This window comes from Cricetulus griseus, chromosome 2 (assembly GCF_003668045.3).
Source record: "Cricetulus griseus strain 17A/GY chromosome 2, alternate assembly CriGri-PICRH-1.0, whole genome shotgun sequence".
In the NCBI taxonomy this organism is placed as follows: Eukaryota; Metazoa; Chordata; class Mammalia; order Rodentia; family Cricetidae; genus Cricetulus; species Cricetulus griseus.
Genome location: NC_048595.1, coordinates 18,733,225 through 18,749,242, shown reverse-complemented (window position 1 = coordinate 18,749,242; position 16,018 = coordinate 18,733,225). Strand labels below are relative to the sequence as shown.

At 53.3% G+C, this 16,018-nt stretch overlaps 1 protein-coding gene across 3 annotated transcripts in view; it reads right to left on the bottom strand.

Moving 5' to 3' along the window:
- Window positions 1-2,913: 2,913 nt before the first annotated feature.
- Selenon (selenoprotein N) overlaps window positions 2,914-16,018 on the bottom strand; it is a 13,480-nt gene continuing 375 nt past the window's right edge. For 2 of the 3 annotated variants that reach the window (XM_035439523.1, XM_027399648.2), the window contains exons 2-12: window positions 15,642-15,759; window positions 11,886-12,019; window positions 9,568-9,777; window positions 9,281-9,405; window positions 8,641-8,778; window positions 6,897-6,978; window positions 6,561-6,749; window positions 6,067-6,172; window positions 4,904-5,016; window positions 4,716-4,817; window positions 2,914-3,508 (exon numbers count right to left, since the gene is read on the bottom strand). In XM_035439523.1, the coding sequence (XP_035295414.1) occupies window positions 3,338-3,508; window positions 4,716-4,817; window positions 4,904-5,016; window positions 6,067-6,172; window positions 6,561-6,749; window positions 6,897-6,978; window positions 8,641-8,778; window positions 9,281-9,405; window positions 9,568-9,777; window positions 11,886-12,019; window positions 15,642-15,759 (1,488 nt within the window). In that variant the 3' untranslated portion in view covers window positions 2,914-3,337. The remainder of the gene's footprint in view (window positions 3,509-4,715; window positions 4,818-4,903; window positions 5,017-6,066; window positions 6,173-6,560; window positions 6,750-6,896; window positions 6,979-8,640; window positions 8,779-9,280; window positions 9,406-9,567; window positions 9,778-11,885; window positions 12,020-15,641; window positions 15,760-16,018) is intronic. The other variant, XM_035439524.1, reaches the window with a different exon arrangement.

Here is a 16,018-nt window from a genome sequence, read left to right as displayed (position 1 = left end):
ACACTTCATTTTCTGCCCTCAGTACATGGCTTTGCCTGACTCACAGTTGCACTGCCTTGGTCCCAAAGCCTGCAATCCCCATCTGCCAGGGACAAATCTGTTGGCTTCGTGGGTGGACAGCCCGATGCAGTCACAACGGGCACTACGCCCAGACCTGCCTTACTACGCCCATGCATGCTTTATTTCTCTATTGTTGTCCCCTTGAAATTACAGTTATGCACTGCTGAAGAAAGGGTACTCTCTGAGGAATGTGTCCTTAGGTGACCGAGTTACGCAAACATTATAGATAGAGTGTACTTACACACACCTACTTAATGTAGTGTACTACACACCTAGAGGAATTGGTGTAGCCTATTGCTCCAGGCTGCAAACTTGCATAGCTGCTACTGGTGCTGAATCCCAGAGCAGTTGTATCACAATTGTAAACATTTACATCTAAACACAGATGGAGCACCATTCAAGTTCTTGACACCACGAGTTTCTCAGCGCCTTTGATTTTGTAGGATATGACTGTTGCACAGTCTATCAGTGACAAAGCCACTGCCTAGCACCTGACTAAATGTGTCTTACATTTTTCTTGCACTTCATTTTGCACTGGTCCCCATATAATGATTATAATCAATCCCTAATCTGGAAACTGGCTTTATCTCACCACACTAGTCAAAGTGATTCCAGTACAAAAGGCTGGTTTGTGTTCTAGAGCCCTTCTCTGCAGATGGCTAGGCATTGGTTGACACTCTGGTGCTACATTTTTCTCCTTGCCCTCTTCTGACTCAAGCCTTCTTTTTACAGGTCTTCCTTCTCCCTACACCCTCCCCACCATGTGTGTGAGCTGTGGTGCCCATGTGGAGAGCAAAAGATAACTAGGAATTGGCTCTCTCCACCACGTGGGATTCGGGGACTGAACTCAGGTTGTCTTGGTAACAAGCACTGTTATCCAGGTGCCTTTCCTCCTGTAACTACCTAATGCCTGTCATGGGCTCTGCTTCTAAGACAAGAGATTTAACTTTAGGACTACTCTCCACACCAAATATCAGATTCTTTGGTATATTTGATCATTCTATTACAAACTCACCTTAGGCATGTCACTCAAGCCCTCTGCTGACAGACAAGGCTCCAAAGACAGTCCAGCTCAAATGTCCATCCTTGCCCATCTCCCAATAGGGCAGCAGTCAGACCTCAGAAGGATGAAACCAAACATCCTGCTCAAAGGAAAAGCACCAAGTTTCCTTAGACGCTCTAATTTTATTACAGGACGTACTGGGGATGGGACAGGGGGTGACAAGATGGCAGCTGGGGGTATGCAGAGGTATCATTGAAGACTCAGGAAGCCCCAGCAGTCAGTCCTTTACATAGGACCGGAACTGCTCAGTGTGGAGTCCACTTGGCCCCTTCTGAGGCTGGGTGGCACATACTCATCATGCCTACGAGGAGGCAGAGGCACCGTGAAGTGCCCAGGTACTCTCCGTTTCTGTCGGGCTCATACCCCCCAAGATAAGGAACCTGGCAGAGCCATTGGCACCAGCTATGTTTGGCCAGATCATGAATCATGATTTTTATTTTTTTGAGACAGGGTTTTTCTCTGTGTAGCTTTGGAGCCTGTCCTGTAACTCGCTCTGTAGACCGGGCTGGCCTTGAACTCACAGATTTCCTCCTGCCTCTGTCTCTCGGGTGCTAGGACTAAAGGAGTGCATTACCACCGCCTTCAGGAGGAGTCATGATTTTAAAGGATTTCCTTGCTACCACAGGGGGAAGTGAGCAGGGGTGCTGTATCAAACAAAGCACCCTCCAACCCAAAACACAGCCTTTGGAGTCACATGGGTTTGATTCACAACTCCAGTACTGAGTGATCCTGGTTTAAAAATGGGTATGATTTTCCAATTCACTGGTTTGTTCTGAGAAATGAGGAAATGTGTGATCTCTGCAGGGTCTCCCAGAGACAATGAGGTGGGCTCTGTGGGGTGACTCCAGCAACAGATGAGAGCTGGGCTCAGGGATCAGGTACCTGCCTTCCTCCTCTGCCAGGTTGAAGACAGCCATGGCGGGGCAGGGAAAAGAACTGGGCACACAGGGAACTGGCTGATGTCAAGAAGGCCTTAACGAGATTAAGGTCAAGGCAGTCTTGGGAGTGTGAAGCGCAGGACAGAGCTGGGGAAATGCTGACCCTTGGAAGACCACTTGTAAAAACCATGGAAGAGAAAGACGATGGGCACGCTGTCCCCCACGTGCAGCTGCAAGGACATCAGGCAGGGTCCATCTGGGATTTCAGACCCAGCCATCATGCGGCTGCTGCTGGGGGGAGCCATTGTCCCCACTTCATTCTCCTCGATATTCAGATTTCTAAAAAATATCTATAAACTATGAGAAAGTTCATATAAAACGCTTTCCTGTGTGCATAAAAAAAGACTGGCCATGGTCAGTGGTTCAGGATGTGGGTCAAGTCCCTAGGCGTGGCCAAGGGGAACTGGTGGCCACCTAGTGGCAAATGAGTGTGTCCAGAGTACCCTGGGGGCCTAGACAGTGCTGGCTGTGGTCTTTGGCTGGGCGCCACTTCTGTGGAGTAGGGGTCAGGGTAGGAGGTGTCCTGGGGACACTGGCTCCAACAGTCCCATCATGAACCTATGCTGGGGCAGGCAGTAGGACCCCCCCCTCCCCCCCCCAGAACCCTATTGCTGAAGTACAACCTACTTCACAGTGAACTCCAACTTTCCAAACAGGGCTGGGCTCGGGCCATCAGGTCCATGAAGTGCTCTGGAGGGTGCCCGTGGGACAATATAGTCTCCACGTCTGTAGAAGGATTCTGTGCAAGGCTCCCCACTGCTGTCTTCCAGCTGACATTGACCCCCAAGCTGGGGGCACTGGCCACAGAAAGCTGCCTGGGGGATGGTCAGGATTGAAGGCTCCAAACAGGCATGGGGCTGGCAGCCTGGCCCCCAGGCCCAAGCTCTTAGATTCCTTTGGCGTGAGAGGGGACACCAAGAAAGAAGGGGAGTCTGTCTTTCCAGCCTATTCCTTATTCTTCACACTGAGGCCCTGAACTCTGTCACTGTGTGGGAAGGTCCACAGAGATCACCCCAGAATGTATGGGGGGACTTGAGCTGATAGTGGTAACAGGCCTTTGGCTCACTTACACGCTCATCCGGGCCCCTTCATCTACCACCATCATTCAGGCCAGGTGAGGGGAGCAGCCTCAGTTGGCCTTGGAGCTCTCTAGGAAGCCTGGGAATGAGGTGGGGACCATTTCCAGAGCGAAATGGACAGAGGGCACTATGGCTCCAGGACGTGTGGAACCTGTCTGCCTGTCTCACCAGGTCCAGTTTCTCTAGGACTAAGCACACTAGGGCTCCAGGAGGGGCAGGCCACGCCGGAGTCCCTCCCTCAGGAACTGCATGTAGGTGGCTGTGGACGGGTCCTCAAAGGTCGAGGAGAAGCTGAATACTTTGTTGTCCAGGTCTTCAGGCTTCATGGAGGTGATGTCCAGGAAGTAGTTGGCGTTGATGTGGTGGACCTGGGGGAAGGGCCGGGTGAGGAGAACTGGGGAGGCCAAAGGCCATGTGTGCCCTGGCCATCTCAGGCTCCATCAGCTTCACTCAGCTGAGATCAGACAGCTAGCACTGATCACACTGGCTAGAGCTGCCCAGGCCAGGCTGTTCCCTTCTTCCTCAGCTCCCATGTAGGCCTCTACTGAGGGAATGCCTCCCTGCCTTACTCACTAAGCAAGAAACCCACCTTCAATATCATCTTTTTCTTCTACTATACCTTACAAATGGCCTTCCTTCTGTTCTCATGACCCCTGAACACCTATCCCAATGCCCAGTGCTCAGTGTGATTTCTTAGATTCTCTCTACTCTAGCCAGAATGCCATCGTGTCCTTGCCTTTCTGCAGAGCTTGGTGGGTGGGTATACAGGGAACAAGCAAATGTGTGAGGAATGGATGAGGAAACTAAGCAATGGCAGTGTGAGATGAAGGCCAGTCAGAGTCTCTCCAAAACCCTGTCTCCTTGTCTTTAGGACCTCAGGGTAGGAGCCTGTAACACACATGAGCCACCTGACTGTCCCCCCAGGCCTTCACTCCCTGGCTCCCCAACACTTCCAGGGGCTTTTCTCACTTGAGCCTGGGCCAGCAGAAGCCTTAAGCACACCGCCCTTTCCCCTCTGTCCAGCCCCAGCTCCTGCTCCTGGCTACCGCCCCCTACAGGCTGGCCAGCTTACCACCCTCCTGTAGCCCCGTGTTTCCACTCTGGCCACATTGATATTGAAGAAGGGCAGCTGCTCTGCAGTCTGGCTTTACTAGTCTGAAAATGGGCATGTTTTCCAAAGCTGCTGCGACCTGATGCCAAGCCCTCTAAGCAGCCCGCAGGGAGAAGGGGATCTGGAACATTGGCTCAGGCCAGGCCCTCTATTCCTCTCCACCCTCCTTCCCTGGCTAGTGTCCAGGCTGCCTTCCCTTGGGCCATGTTTTGTCTGCTGAACTGATGAGGTTCCCTTTGGGACATGCTGGCTCTGTTGCTCCACTGTGTGCTTTTCTGTATCCCTTCCCACCCCCGCTCCCAATGTTCCACCCCTTCCCCCAAAATGCTTCTAGGATCTCCTGCTCAGGATCCCTATGCCAGTGATGAGCTGGTCTCAGACCAGCTGAGACCAGCTCGGGGGGAGGGGGTGGACCACCCGTGGTGTCCCCGCCCGCCCGCTGCGCCCTGTCCCCCAGGACCCACCACAGTGCCGTTGGGCAGACAGACCATCATTTCCACAGGGAAGCTGTACTTCTCCAGATGCAAGCCTGCCAGCTGTCTGTGGAGCGCGTTCTCCTGCTGGCTCTGTGGGGACAATGATATTTCCTGGTACCCGCCCTAGTGCCATCCTGGGGCACTCCACAGGCTGCTCTCCCCGACCCCCTGCTCACCTGTAGGTCTTCCAGTTCCTTTACCAGGGACCAGGTACTGATGAAGCTCTCATTGAGGAGCGTGAGGATGGGCGGGCTTTCCAGGACGGTCTCCCGGAGAGTCCGCCCCGAACCTGTTCAGGGCAAGGCCAAGGCCACAGGTGAGCAGCCCCGATTTTACAGCAATGATCTCAGTTTGGGTAAACCCCGTGGGCTGCAGAATGTCTCTGCACCCAGGTGAAATAATAGGTTGGCACACACCTGTATCCTAGCACCTAGGAGGCTGAGGCAGGAGGATTACTATGACTTGAAGGCCAGCCTGGGCTACATGATGAGTGAGTTATAGGCTAACTTGGGCTACTGAGCAAGACCTTGTCTCAAGAAGTGACACAGTTAAAAAGCTAAGAACAGACACCCCCCACCCCCCCCCAGGAGTAGATGCTAAATGAAGGCGGCAGTGGGATCAACATGAACGTACTGGCATCGTGGGCTGGCCGGGAGCTTGTTAACAATGACAGCTTCTCAATCCCGCTTAGTTCTCTATCTCCAGGGCCTTTACACAGGCATGCTCTACCCCAAACTCTCCTCTACTCATCTCTCAGAGTCTCAGTTTAAAAGTCACTTTCTCCAAGAAGCTTTCCAACCGCCCCGCCCCCCGCCCCCGCCCCCACTTCGCTTCTGTTAATCTACTTTGAACTAACTGTTGGACATTTAGTTCAAAGACAGACAGAGGCAGCAATTAAAGTGCCAGAGAACTTTCCAGAAGGTGAATATTCTGGATAAGAAACCCAAGCCCAGCTTCTGGCACTGCTTCCTCTCTCATTCAGAGATTTTACTTTACAGTAAAGAGTACAAGACACATTGACACCCAACGTCATGGCTCGGGAGTCAGTACACTCTGCCCATTTCACTGTGGAGAGAGCCGGTTCGGAGGGGATGTTGCTTGGTCAAGGTCACTGAACTAAAATGGCCAAAAATAAACACATCTGCTTGGCCTTTTCTTTTAAACTTGGCATAATCACTTAGGCTCAGCCCAAGCACAGCAAACCTCCTCTGGGATCCAGTCCTAGGTGGCCCAGGTCCTCATGGCTCCAGTCCTGGTTGTCCCAGAGCCCCTTGTGCCCAATTCCATAGGGTACGAAGTTCCCTGCTTTCCCTTAGAACTGACCGGGGAGTTCCCTCACCTCAGCAGGACTGGTCATCCAGGGCCCCCCACAGCAAGATGGAATGCACAAGTTTGTTCTCCGCCTTGGCCCTGTCAAAGGCTTCCGTGAATGGCAGGTAGCTGACCTGTGGTCAAACCAAGACAGAAACCACTCAGTGGCTGGGCTCCTATTTGGGGTTGTACATGTGAAGCACATATTTATCCATGTGCGTGTGTGTGTGTGTGTGTGTGTGTGTGCGCGCGTGTGCGTGTGAGTGTGCGTACGTGCGTGCGTGCAAGTGTGTGTGCATACGTGCCTGTGTGTGTGTGTGTGTGTGTGTGTGTGTGTGTGTGTGTGTGTGTAGGGGCATGGCTGAAACACATGACCCTTCTCCAAGTTTAGAGTAGGAGAGAGTAGCCTCACTCCCACACTGGCCCTGAACCCCAAGGGTCCAGCACGGTACCCATAGCTAGACCACAGCTCCCAGCCTTGGCCTCATGGAGCCTCTTCCTGGCCTTCATGCCCAGTCTCACCTTCTTGAAAGGGTACATGGCCACCTCTAGGCGCCTGGCAGCTTCCTCCCAGCTCAGCTCCTGGTGCCATTTGATCTCCTCAAACACAAACTGGAGGGGTTCTCCTGAGGGCAGGCGGCTGTCAATCATGTTGCCATCCTCATCCAGGATCACAGAGGGCACTGAGGGGCCCATGGCTTCCAGCTCCATCTGGGCCGGAAGTCAGTGGTGAGGGGTGTCTCAAAGAGGGGCTCTGAGAAACCTTCAGGGATGGTCTACTTGGCAGAAGTGGGGAGATGGGGCTCAGGGCGAGGCCTTGCAGCTGCATATATCTGGGTGGGGCCCCTGAGTGTTCACCTGGGGTATGTAGCCGATGTCCACCTCCATGTTGCTGGTCTCACTGGCCCCATACAGCCACTCCATGTCAACATTCAGGGACCTGACCATGGCCAGGGTAAAAAACATCACCATCAAAGCCATTAATCACACATCAGGTGCCATCTATTTTTTTTTTTTTTCTCCCAGACACAGGTTTTTTCTGTGGCTTTGGAGGCTGTCCTGGAACTCGCTCTGGAGACCAGGATGGACTCGGATTCACAGGGACCCACCTGCCTCTGCCTCCTGAGTACTGGGATTAAAGGTTGCGCCACCACTGTCCAGTTGGTGCCACCTAATTTCATGCAAGCAGTTGTCCTATTAACAGAGGGAGACATCGAGACTCCATAGATGTCACTGGAATTTTGACAGCAGAGCCTGGGTTAGGCCTAGACAGTTCACAAGGTCTTTCATAACATGACCCATATACTGCTCATGACCCTATGCGCAGAGAGGTGGCCAGTGCCTCGCTTCAGGACACAGGATAAGGCAGCAATTAGAACTATGTTGGTGTTGATGTCCCTGGAAGAACCTCCCAGGCTGGATCTTGCCTGCAGAGGACAACAGTCTAGCTTGGTCGGTGCAATCTGGAGGTCTGCCACACGGGGGAGCCCCAGGACCATGGCCAAGCAATAGTCTCTGTGCAAGTGACTGAATACCCTCACTGTGTCCCTGAGGCCTGGTTCTTAAACACAGCCCCAGAAGGAATAGACCCTGTCTGGTCATATACCTCCTGTGTTATTCAGTCCGGGACATCGAAACAGGTACACTGAGGCCAGCCACTGACCCACTGGGCAAAACTCACGAGGGCAGGTATACTACTGTGTCTCTGGCCTGCCTCTCTCTCACAGTGGGTTCAGGCTCTCCCAACCATGGTTACCCCAAGCTCCAGGGGTAAAACATGCCAGGAGTCAGTCTTCTATCTGGAAGGTGGGGAAACTGGGGCCCAGGGAGGTCAGAGCCTTGCCCACAGCCACACAGCCCACTGCTACCAAAAGCAAGTTTTGAATTGGAGCCTCAGGACTCCTAGCTCAGGTCTCAGCCTTGCACAGGTATTCACGGGCCTGCTAAAAGCTTGCTTCTATCTGGGAAGGCGCTACTGAAGCCACACACACCCCTGCCACTTCACCCCAGCCCCCGAGTCCCCGGATCTGCTGATGTGGCAAATAGCTGGCAGATGTCCCATCAAGACTCTGTGGTGACCGCCTTCCCTCAAGCTTTACACATGCCACTTCCTGCACTCCCCAAGGGCCTGAACTTGGGGAAGCCTTCCTGGACTCCCTTGGGCACTGCCCAGCCACTGACTTTCCCCTCAGTGGCACAAGTAAGCCAGGCTGGGCTGTCTTAGGAGGATAAGATATAGCAGCTTCAGGAGGGCCTACTGGCGACTATGGGACAGTGAAGACCTTAGGTGGCTTGTTGGGCTCTAGGGCCTCGATGGGCAAACTGCTAGCTTCCCAGAGAGGTGGAGAGAGTGCTTGGAGATGTTAATGAGTAGATAGGGGACCACTTAGCTACCTCACGCTGCCTCTTCTTCTTCTTCGTCAGCAACAAGTGCCCCCCACCCCCAAGTGGTAGTGCCGGAGAGCAAGGGAAATGGCAGAGACTGAAGGGTCTCTGGGCTCCTTGCTGTCGGAGGTCAGGGAACAAGATAACAGTTGCAGCAGCAGAAAGCAGTAGCAGGGTGCTGAGGCTGTGTGGGGCGGGGGAGGGGGGCAGTTCCTACCTGTGATTGGGCACGAAAAGCCGGAAGTCACGAATGTGTGTAGCATCTTTGGACAGGATGATATGGCCAGTGAACTGGCCCGGAGAGAACCAGAAGGGGAAATCAGGTGGCTCACTGAGCTGGAACTCAGCGTGGATCCTGTGAGAAATGGGGGTTGCTAAGCTTGGATCCCTCCCCCAAATCCCCCAGAGCCTATGGAGCCTTGGCCAAACTCCTGTGGGGTCAGGGGCAGGAAGAAAGTAGGTCACACTTCAAATGCCACTACCCTCGAAGGCTCAGTGTCTGTGCTGCCTTCCTTGGAAGCCTTGTCCTAACCCTCTCCCCTCAACATGCTTCTCCAGGATGGGTGCACGCGTGTTTATGTGTGTGTGTCCGTGTATGTGCATGTGCACGCGTGTTTATGTGTGTGTGTCCCATATCCACCCTCTGTGTGGATGATACCACCCTGGCCACCAGCCAGTTCCAGTTCAGGACTAAGCAAGTTTCAGACATCTTTCACCAATCGTATGCCCTCTGAGGAAGTCATTACTCCCCTGACCCACTGAGGGCTCAGAGAGCCTGAGCCTACTAGGTGGAGGCGGTAAAGCTGGGGGTCAATGGCTAGGCCTTCTCCTACCCTTCCAAGCCTGGTGACACTCACCGGAACATCACAGTGTAGTAGGAGTCGCTGATGGCAGTTAGGCAGGCCACGGTGCCCTGAGGGGCAAAGCGGGTCTTCACGAAGGGGCGTGGATGAAACATGCTCAGAAGCCGGTGGATGATGACCTAGGGACAGCAGTAAGACCCTGGCGGGTCTGTTGGACCCCGGGGCCTAGATCTGTAAGCCGAGGCCCAGAGGGGGAGATACATGGTACTGGGGTTCAGATAGGAAGGGCGGCTCCTGACCTGGGGCCAGGTGCAGCCTATATCTCCTTGTGCTGTCCTTACCTCCTTGTCCTTGGGCGGCGGTGGGTAGAAGCGGTTGTTGGACAGATAGCCTGTGAAGACACTCAGCTCACCAGGGATAATCCACCAGGGCTGGCCCAGCTCCTGACCTGGAGGGGGCAGGAAGGCCCGGAAGTGGCGGGCAGCAAACTCTGCAGTTGGTGAGGCTGCAGTTGTCCAGTTGCGGAGGCCTGACAGAGCAAGGCGAGAGACCTGGGGACAGGGAAACCAATGCTCTAGGATGGCCTGTTATGTCACTCTAGCCCAGCCAGACCATAGGCTGGAACAACAGAGGGATCATGGGGAAGGTCATGCCTCAGAGATGGGCCATAATCTCAGCACTGTCCTGCCAGAGAGAAGCTCATCTCACACATACCCAGGTGCCAGGCCCCCTCAGGTGCCAGGCCCCCTCAGGCAGTCTTGCTTTCCCCGAAACCACAGCTGACAAGAGTTTGGGTTATGCTGTGAGTCTGATGGAGAAAAATGAAAAATCCAGAAAACTCCAGAGATAAGAGCAGAACCCGGGGGAAGTGGAAGGTAGCCCACTTCCCAGAGAACACCCTGCCTTGAGTCACCTGCCCCATCATGTTCGGACCCTGAGCAAGGCTTTCCCTCACCAGTTTCCCCCTGAAGAGTGTGTGTGGGTAGAAGCCGTCAGTCAGCAGCCACAGGGCTATCCATCGACATGTACCAGGAGCTCAGAGGCGGATCCTGGAGGTATATGACTCCTTGTTATGGCGCTGCCATCTGTAGCCCCTCTATGGTCTTATGGGTACAGGCAGGTGCTGTGCCCCTCAAACCATCAATACCAGGACATGGGCCACCATCCTCCCCTGGGGGATCTGGACCACTGGGAAACTGCCAGTCCTTGCTGGGCAGCAGGCCCCTCCCTCCCTCTCTACACACAGTGGCAAGTGCCAGGCTTGGAGGGAGGCCGGGGGAGGAGGGGGAGGAGGAGGAGGAGGAGGGGAGGGAGGAGGAGAAGGAGGAGGAGGGGGAAGAGGAGGAGGAGGAGGAGGAGGAGGAGGAGGAGGAGGAGGAGGAGGAGGAGGGATGAGGAGACTGGTCCAAGGAGCTTCCATCCAGAAGAATCTAACAGGCAGGCTCTCAAAGGAGGGCCAGGCTGAGCTGCCTGCCTGCTGGTCCTGCTCATAGGCTAGCCAGCCCTGCAGGGCATTGACAAAGGAGGGTTCTGGTTGGGGCACTGCCCTACCTCCCTGAGTACAGAGACCCCCATGGTTCCTATCCCACCCCTTCTCACCACTGGGGAGCTATCTGCTGAGTAGGGCTATCACTACTAACCCCTCCTCCACTCCTGGTCTCCCACGGAAAGCTGAAACTATGTTTCCACTTACAGAACCTCCAGCCCCACATGTCCCGGCCACCTCAATGTGTTGTGTCCCAAGTGGTGATATTCTCTCTCTCCTTACAGCCCTCACTTGGGCAAACAGCACACCAAGCACTAGTCCTCAGCCAGGAGTTTGAGTCACCTACTCTGCTCCCCGCTTTCCATCAGCAGCCACACCCTCCTCTTTCCCCTTCTGTATCCTCCAGGCTGTTCCCTCCATCCATCCCCTGCCTCTACCCAGGTAGGAACTGGTCTGCTTGCAGTCCCTACCCCCAGCCTGGAAAGCACAAAACTGATTTCACAACCAACTCCCTGAGGCCTTCTGCAGAGCACAGGCTAAAAAGTCAGACAGACGCACTCAGCAAGCACTCAGCAATCTAGCCTCTTCTCTCACTGTCCCATTAGCCAGCACGCCACTCACAGGCCCTGGGCCAGCCACGCCTGCCCCCTGGCCTGCTGCCGTCCTTTGCCACAGGCTCTTGCTCATGCAGAAGTGGGGCTTTGCTGAGCAGATGCTGCTGGCACCACAAGCACAGGTCTGTCTCCTCCCTCCTCTCTCTCAGGGGCTTGTTCTCCCCACAGCCCCCGCCAGACGCTGACTGCCAGATGCTGAACTACGCACCTGCTGCATGCTGGGAGTTGGCTAGGGGTCCAGGAAACAGACAGACAGAAAGTGCCCATCACCAGGGCTCCATGACTCTAGCTCTTTGCTTCAGCCCACCCATTTGTCCCAGGAGACAGCCTCTGTCAGATGTCACCCATGCCAGGAAGCTCTCTTAGACTTCCCTGTGTAGAGAGAAGCTCCTGAAGTTCCCTCCGGTTCTCCAGCCAGACTGAACTAGAAAACAAGCTCAGCTTCCTGGATACAGTGAGGACACCGGCAGGGGTGAGGAAGATGGCACAGGCCTGTCCTCAGGAGCAAGTACACACAGGCAGTTTTGACATTAGCCGTCCCTCCCGTGCCCCGACTCACCCCTAGGAAGCCATCTTTGCTCTTGGTCATGGTCTCTGTGAGCAGAGGCTGGAATCGGGCTTCTATTGTAAGAGTCTCCTCACTGGGGTCATGGTGCAGTTCCTCCTCCTCGTAGCTGGCCTCGGGAACTGACCCTATGGTACAGAGGTGGCTGGAGAGGCCCTGCCCAGTGCTCCAGGCCTCACTTCTCTCAGGATGCCTGTGATGAGGGAGCTAGGCTTGGGACAGGGCTAGTAACTAACAGTCATCAAAGTGACAAACACTGACAGATTCTACTTCCAGCATAGCCCAGGAGTAGATGTTATTAGCAATTCCATTTCACAAATAAGCAGAGATGAAGTCACTTCCCCAGTGTCACATACTAGGCAAGGAGGGAGTCAGGACTCAAAGTCAGGCCTGTGTCACTCTGAATTCATGATTAGTTATGACCCTTTTCTGGATCTTAGGGGACTATGAGGGACTCATTCAAGAGAACCTTGGCAAAAAGAAAAGCAAGACTGTAGGCTATGATGTCACTGGATGAGCACTGGTGGACGGAGACTTGACCTGTTTCTCTCTGCTCTTCCAGCTGGCTTGGCCTCCCCGCATGAGGAGTTTAGGGCTGGCTAACTTTTCTCAGTTTTCCCATAATATTTCCCATGTGGATGGAGCCAGGATGCAGGGTTTAGGGGAAGAAAGCTGACTTCTGAAGCAATGACAGCATGGTCGTCTATGACAGAATGAAGCTCCCGAGGGCAGATGAAGGTACATAGACAATGCCTGGCCCTTGGTGGCACTGGTGACTAGCCGAGCTGAACAGGGCACATCATAGGCACCCACCAACCATAGTCATCAGAAGCACCCAGGCCCCCTCTTCACACTGCAGCTGCTCAGAGCCCATCTCTGCCTAGTGAGTGGACCCTCCAGAGGTGAGACTCAGAAAACTGCCCTTTTAACTACCAGTCCACAGTAACCCTGGGCTGGCAAGATGGCTAGGCAACACTGGGTGAGTAAAAGCGCCTGCCTCATAAGCCTGATCTGACTTCTATCCCTGAACATGTGCTACACAGACAAAACTAGAGAGGCTCGGCATCAGCCAGGCAGTGGTGGCGCACATCTTTAATCCCAGCGCCCGGGAGGCAGAGGCAGGCAGATCTCTGAGAGTTTGAGGCCAGCCTGGTCTACAGAGTGAATCCCAGGACAGCCAGAGCTACACAGAGAAACACTGTCTTAAAAAGAAAGAAAGAAAGAAAGGAAGGAAGGAAGGAAGGAAGGAAGGAAGGAAAGAAAGAAACAAAGAAAGAAAGAAAGAAAGAAAGAAAGAAAGAAAGAAAGAAAGCGAGCGAGCTGGAGAGATGGCTCAGAGGTTAAGAGCACTGGCTGCTCTTCTAGAGGACTCTGGTTCAATTCCCAGCACCCACATGGTGGCTCACAACCATCTGTAATGAGATCTGGTGCCCTCTTCTGGCCTTCATGGATACATGCAGACAGAACACTGTATACATAATAAATAAATAAATCTTTAAAAAAAAAGAAAGAAAGAGAAGAGAGGCTTTGCCTCAAGGAAGAGAACCAACTTCCAAAACTTGTGCTCTGGCTCCAGGTGTGTGTTATGGCACACACATGTGTGCATGTAAATATACAACACACTAATAATAAACAATTTTATATGATTGCTGTTATTTCCTTATCTGCAAATCAATGAAGTAAAACCTTTGTTGTTGTTATTATTTATTTGAGACAAGGTCTTAGGCTGGCCTGGTACTTGCTATGTAGATCAGGCTGGCCTTAAATTTGTGTTACTATTCCCTCTCTGCCTCTTCAATGCTGGGATTATATGTGTGGACCATCACCTTGACCAGTAGAATTTTAAAACAGCAATCAGAACATCAGAGAAAGGAAGGGAGGGCTATGCAGGGTTGTTATTAGTTTGCCTTGCATACGAAATGATTGTAGTAATAATTATTAAGAACAACTGGGCCTTGGTGGCTCAAGCCTTTGTTGTTGCTGCTGTAAAGACCCTCTCGCAAAACAAAACAAAACAAAAACAGCCAGATAGGGTGGTATAGACCTATAATCCCAGCTACTTGAAAAGCTGAGGCAGGAGATTCCAAAGTTCAAGACTAGCATGGGCTCTAGAGTGAGCTGAAGGCCAGCCTGGGCAACTTAGTGAGACTCTATTTCAAAATTAAAAGATGGGACTGTGCTGGGTGGTGGTGGCACATACCTTTAATCCCAGCACTCAGGAGACAGAGGCAGGCGGAACTCTGTGAGTTCAAGACCAGCCTGGTCTAAAGAGCAAGTTCCAGGATGCTAGGGCTGTGACACAGAGAAACCCTGTCTTGAAGTTCCCCCTCCTCCGCAAAAAAATGGGGCTGGTGGTTAGGAACATTGGTTGCTCTTCCAGAAGACCTAGGTTCAATCCCAGCACCCACATGGTGGCTCAAAACTTTAACTCCAGCTCCTGGAGATCTGATGCCCTCTTCTGGCCTCAGAAGGTACTTCACCCACATGGTGCACATACATGGAGACATACGTGCAAACACAGAAATCTTTTAAAATTTGCATTTTCACCTGAAAATGCATGTCCTCCTCCAGCAATGATCACAGCATCCTGGGCCAGCAAGTGACCATCCTTCGTCCTCATCCCTGAAAGCTGGCAAGCCCACAAGGGTACTAAGGTGTACCTGCCCCTGAAAGTAATTGCTTTCTTCCTCCCTGTCTCTCACCCCATGACAGGCTTCCACAACCAGCTGGTGGCCAGCTGGGTGCCTAAGATAAGTCTGAGAACAGAAGAGGGAACTGGGGACACTGAGGCAGGGGGCTTGCAAGCCAGAGGCCTGCCTGGCCTATGCGACTTAGCTCGGCAGCAAAACATTTGAGTAGCACAAGCAAAGCTATATGTTCAATCTCCACTATCTCCAAAAGTTGCAGGGGTGTGACAGTGGCACGGCTCACTTGATAAAGAACTTGCCTCACAAGCATGAGCTCAGATCTCCAGAACCCATGTAAAAAGTCAGGCAGAGTCGCATATGCCTGTAATCCCAGCATTGTGAGAGGGGAAGTGGAGACCAGAGGATCCCTGGCCGCTTGCTGGCCACCAGCCTGGCATAAGTAGAGGAGTCCTGGGCTAATGAGACTCTGCCTCAAACAAATGGTGGAAGACACTGGAACACTGATACTTAAAGCTGTCCTCTGACCATCACACGCACACCCACACTCACAAGTGCACCGACACACGGCTTGGGTGGGAGAGGACAGTGCTCTTCATTTTAAGAAAATTAACGATTGCACCTGGGCAGCACTGACTGGCAGGTGCTAGGAATCACAGAGCACCGAGAGCAGTGGAAACAGCTGTGGCTCCTGTTTGGTGACTACCTGCATACTGGCCATTGCACACAGCCTGTCTGAATGTCCAACCCTGTGAGCCAGGGCAGGACCCCCACAATCAGATGGCCAGGTCTAACCTGGTTCTTTGCTTCCTAGCCTGGCAAGTGGGTGTCTCCATCTCCTGAAGCCTAGCAAGACAGTGTCCACCACCCCAGGCCCGCGCCAGGTGTAAAGGCTGAATCTCCACCAAGTGCTTCACGTCTGTGATGTGGCTGGGAGGTTATGGACTAATGCCAGTGTTAGCATTCACAACCATGATTGAAATGGGTTTGGGTGCAAAGCAGCCCATGCACCCACCAGCCAGAAAGTAGTGGTGGCGGTGGTGGGGTTGGGTAGGGAGACACCACCTGGTATGCAAGGCCCGAGAGTCCCCAGCTTCTCCGGTACCTGTCAGTTTCTCTGCAATGGGTTTGAATTCCTCCGGGCTGATGTACATATCCTGGTCAGTGTCCAGCGAGGAAAAGAGAAAGAGACCATCTGTCCCCAGAACCTTCAATGCTGATTCCTGTTTGGGAGGAAGGGGTTGAGCTAACAGGCAGCTGTCAGGCCCCAACCTCCCTATCCCAGTCCCGAATGTGCGAACGAGTGGGCAGCTGCTTCCTGATAAGAGTAGCGTCATCTTCGAGTCCCCCCCCCCCCATACTTGCCAGGCCATTTGTTCAAATAACCAGCTCAACGGTCCCAGACTTCCTTGTACCCTTTCCAGTCGCTGCTGGTCCTTCCCTCACATCCACGCCTCCATCCATTGTCTACTGTGGGTGCCC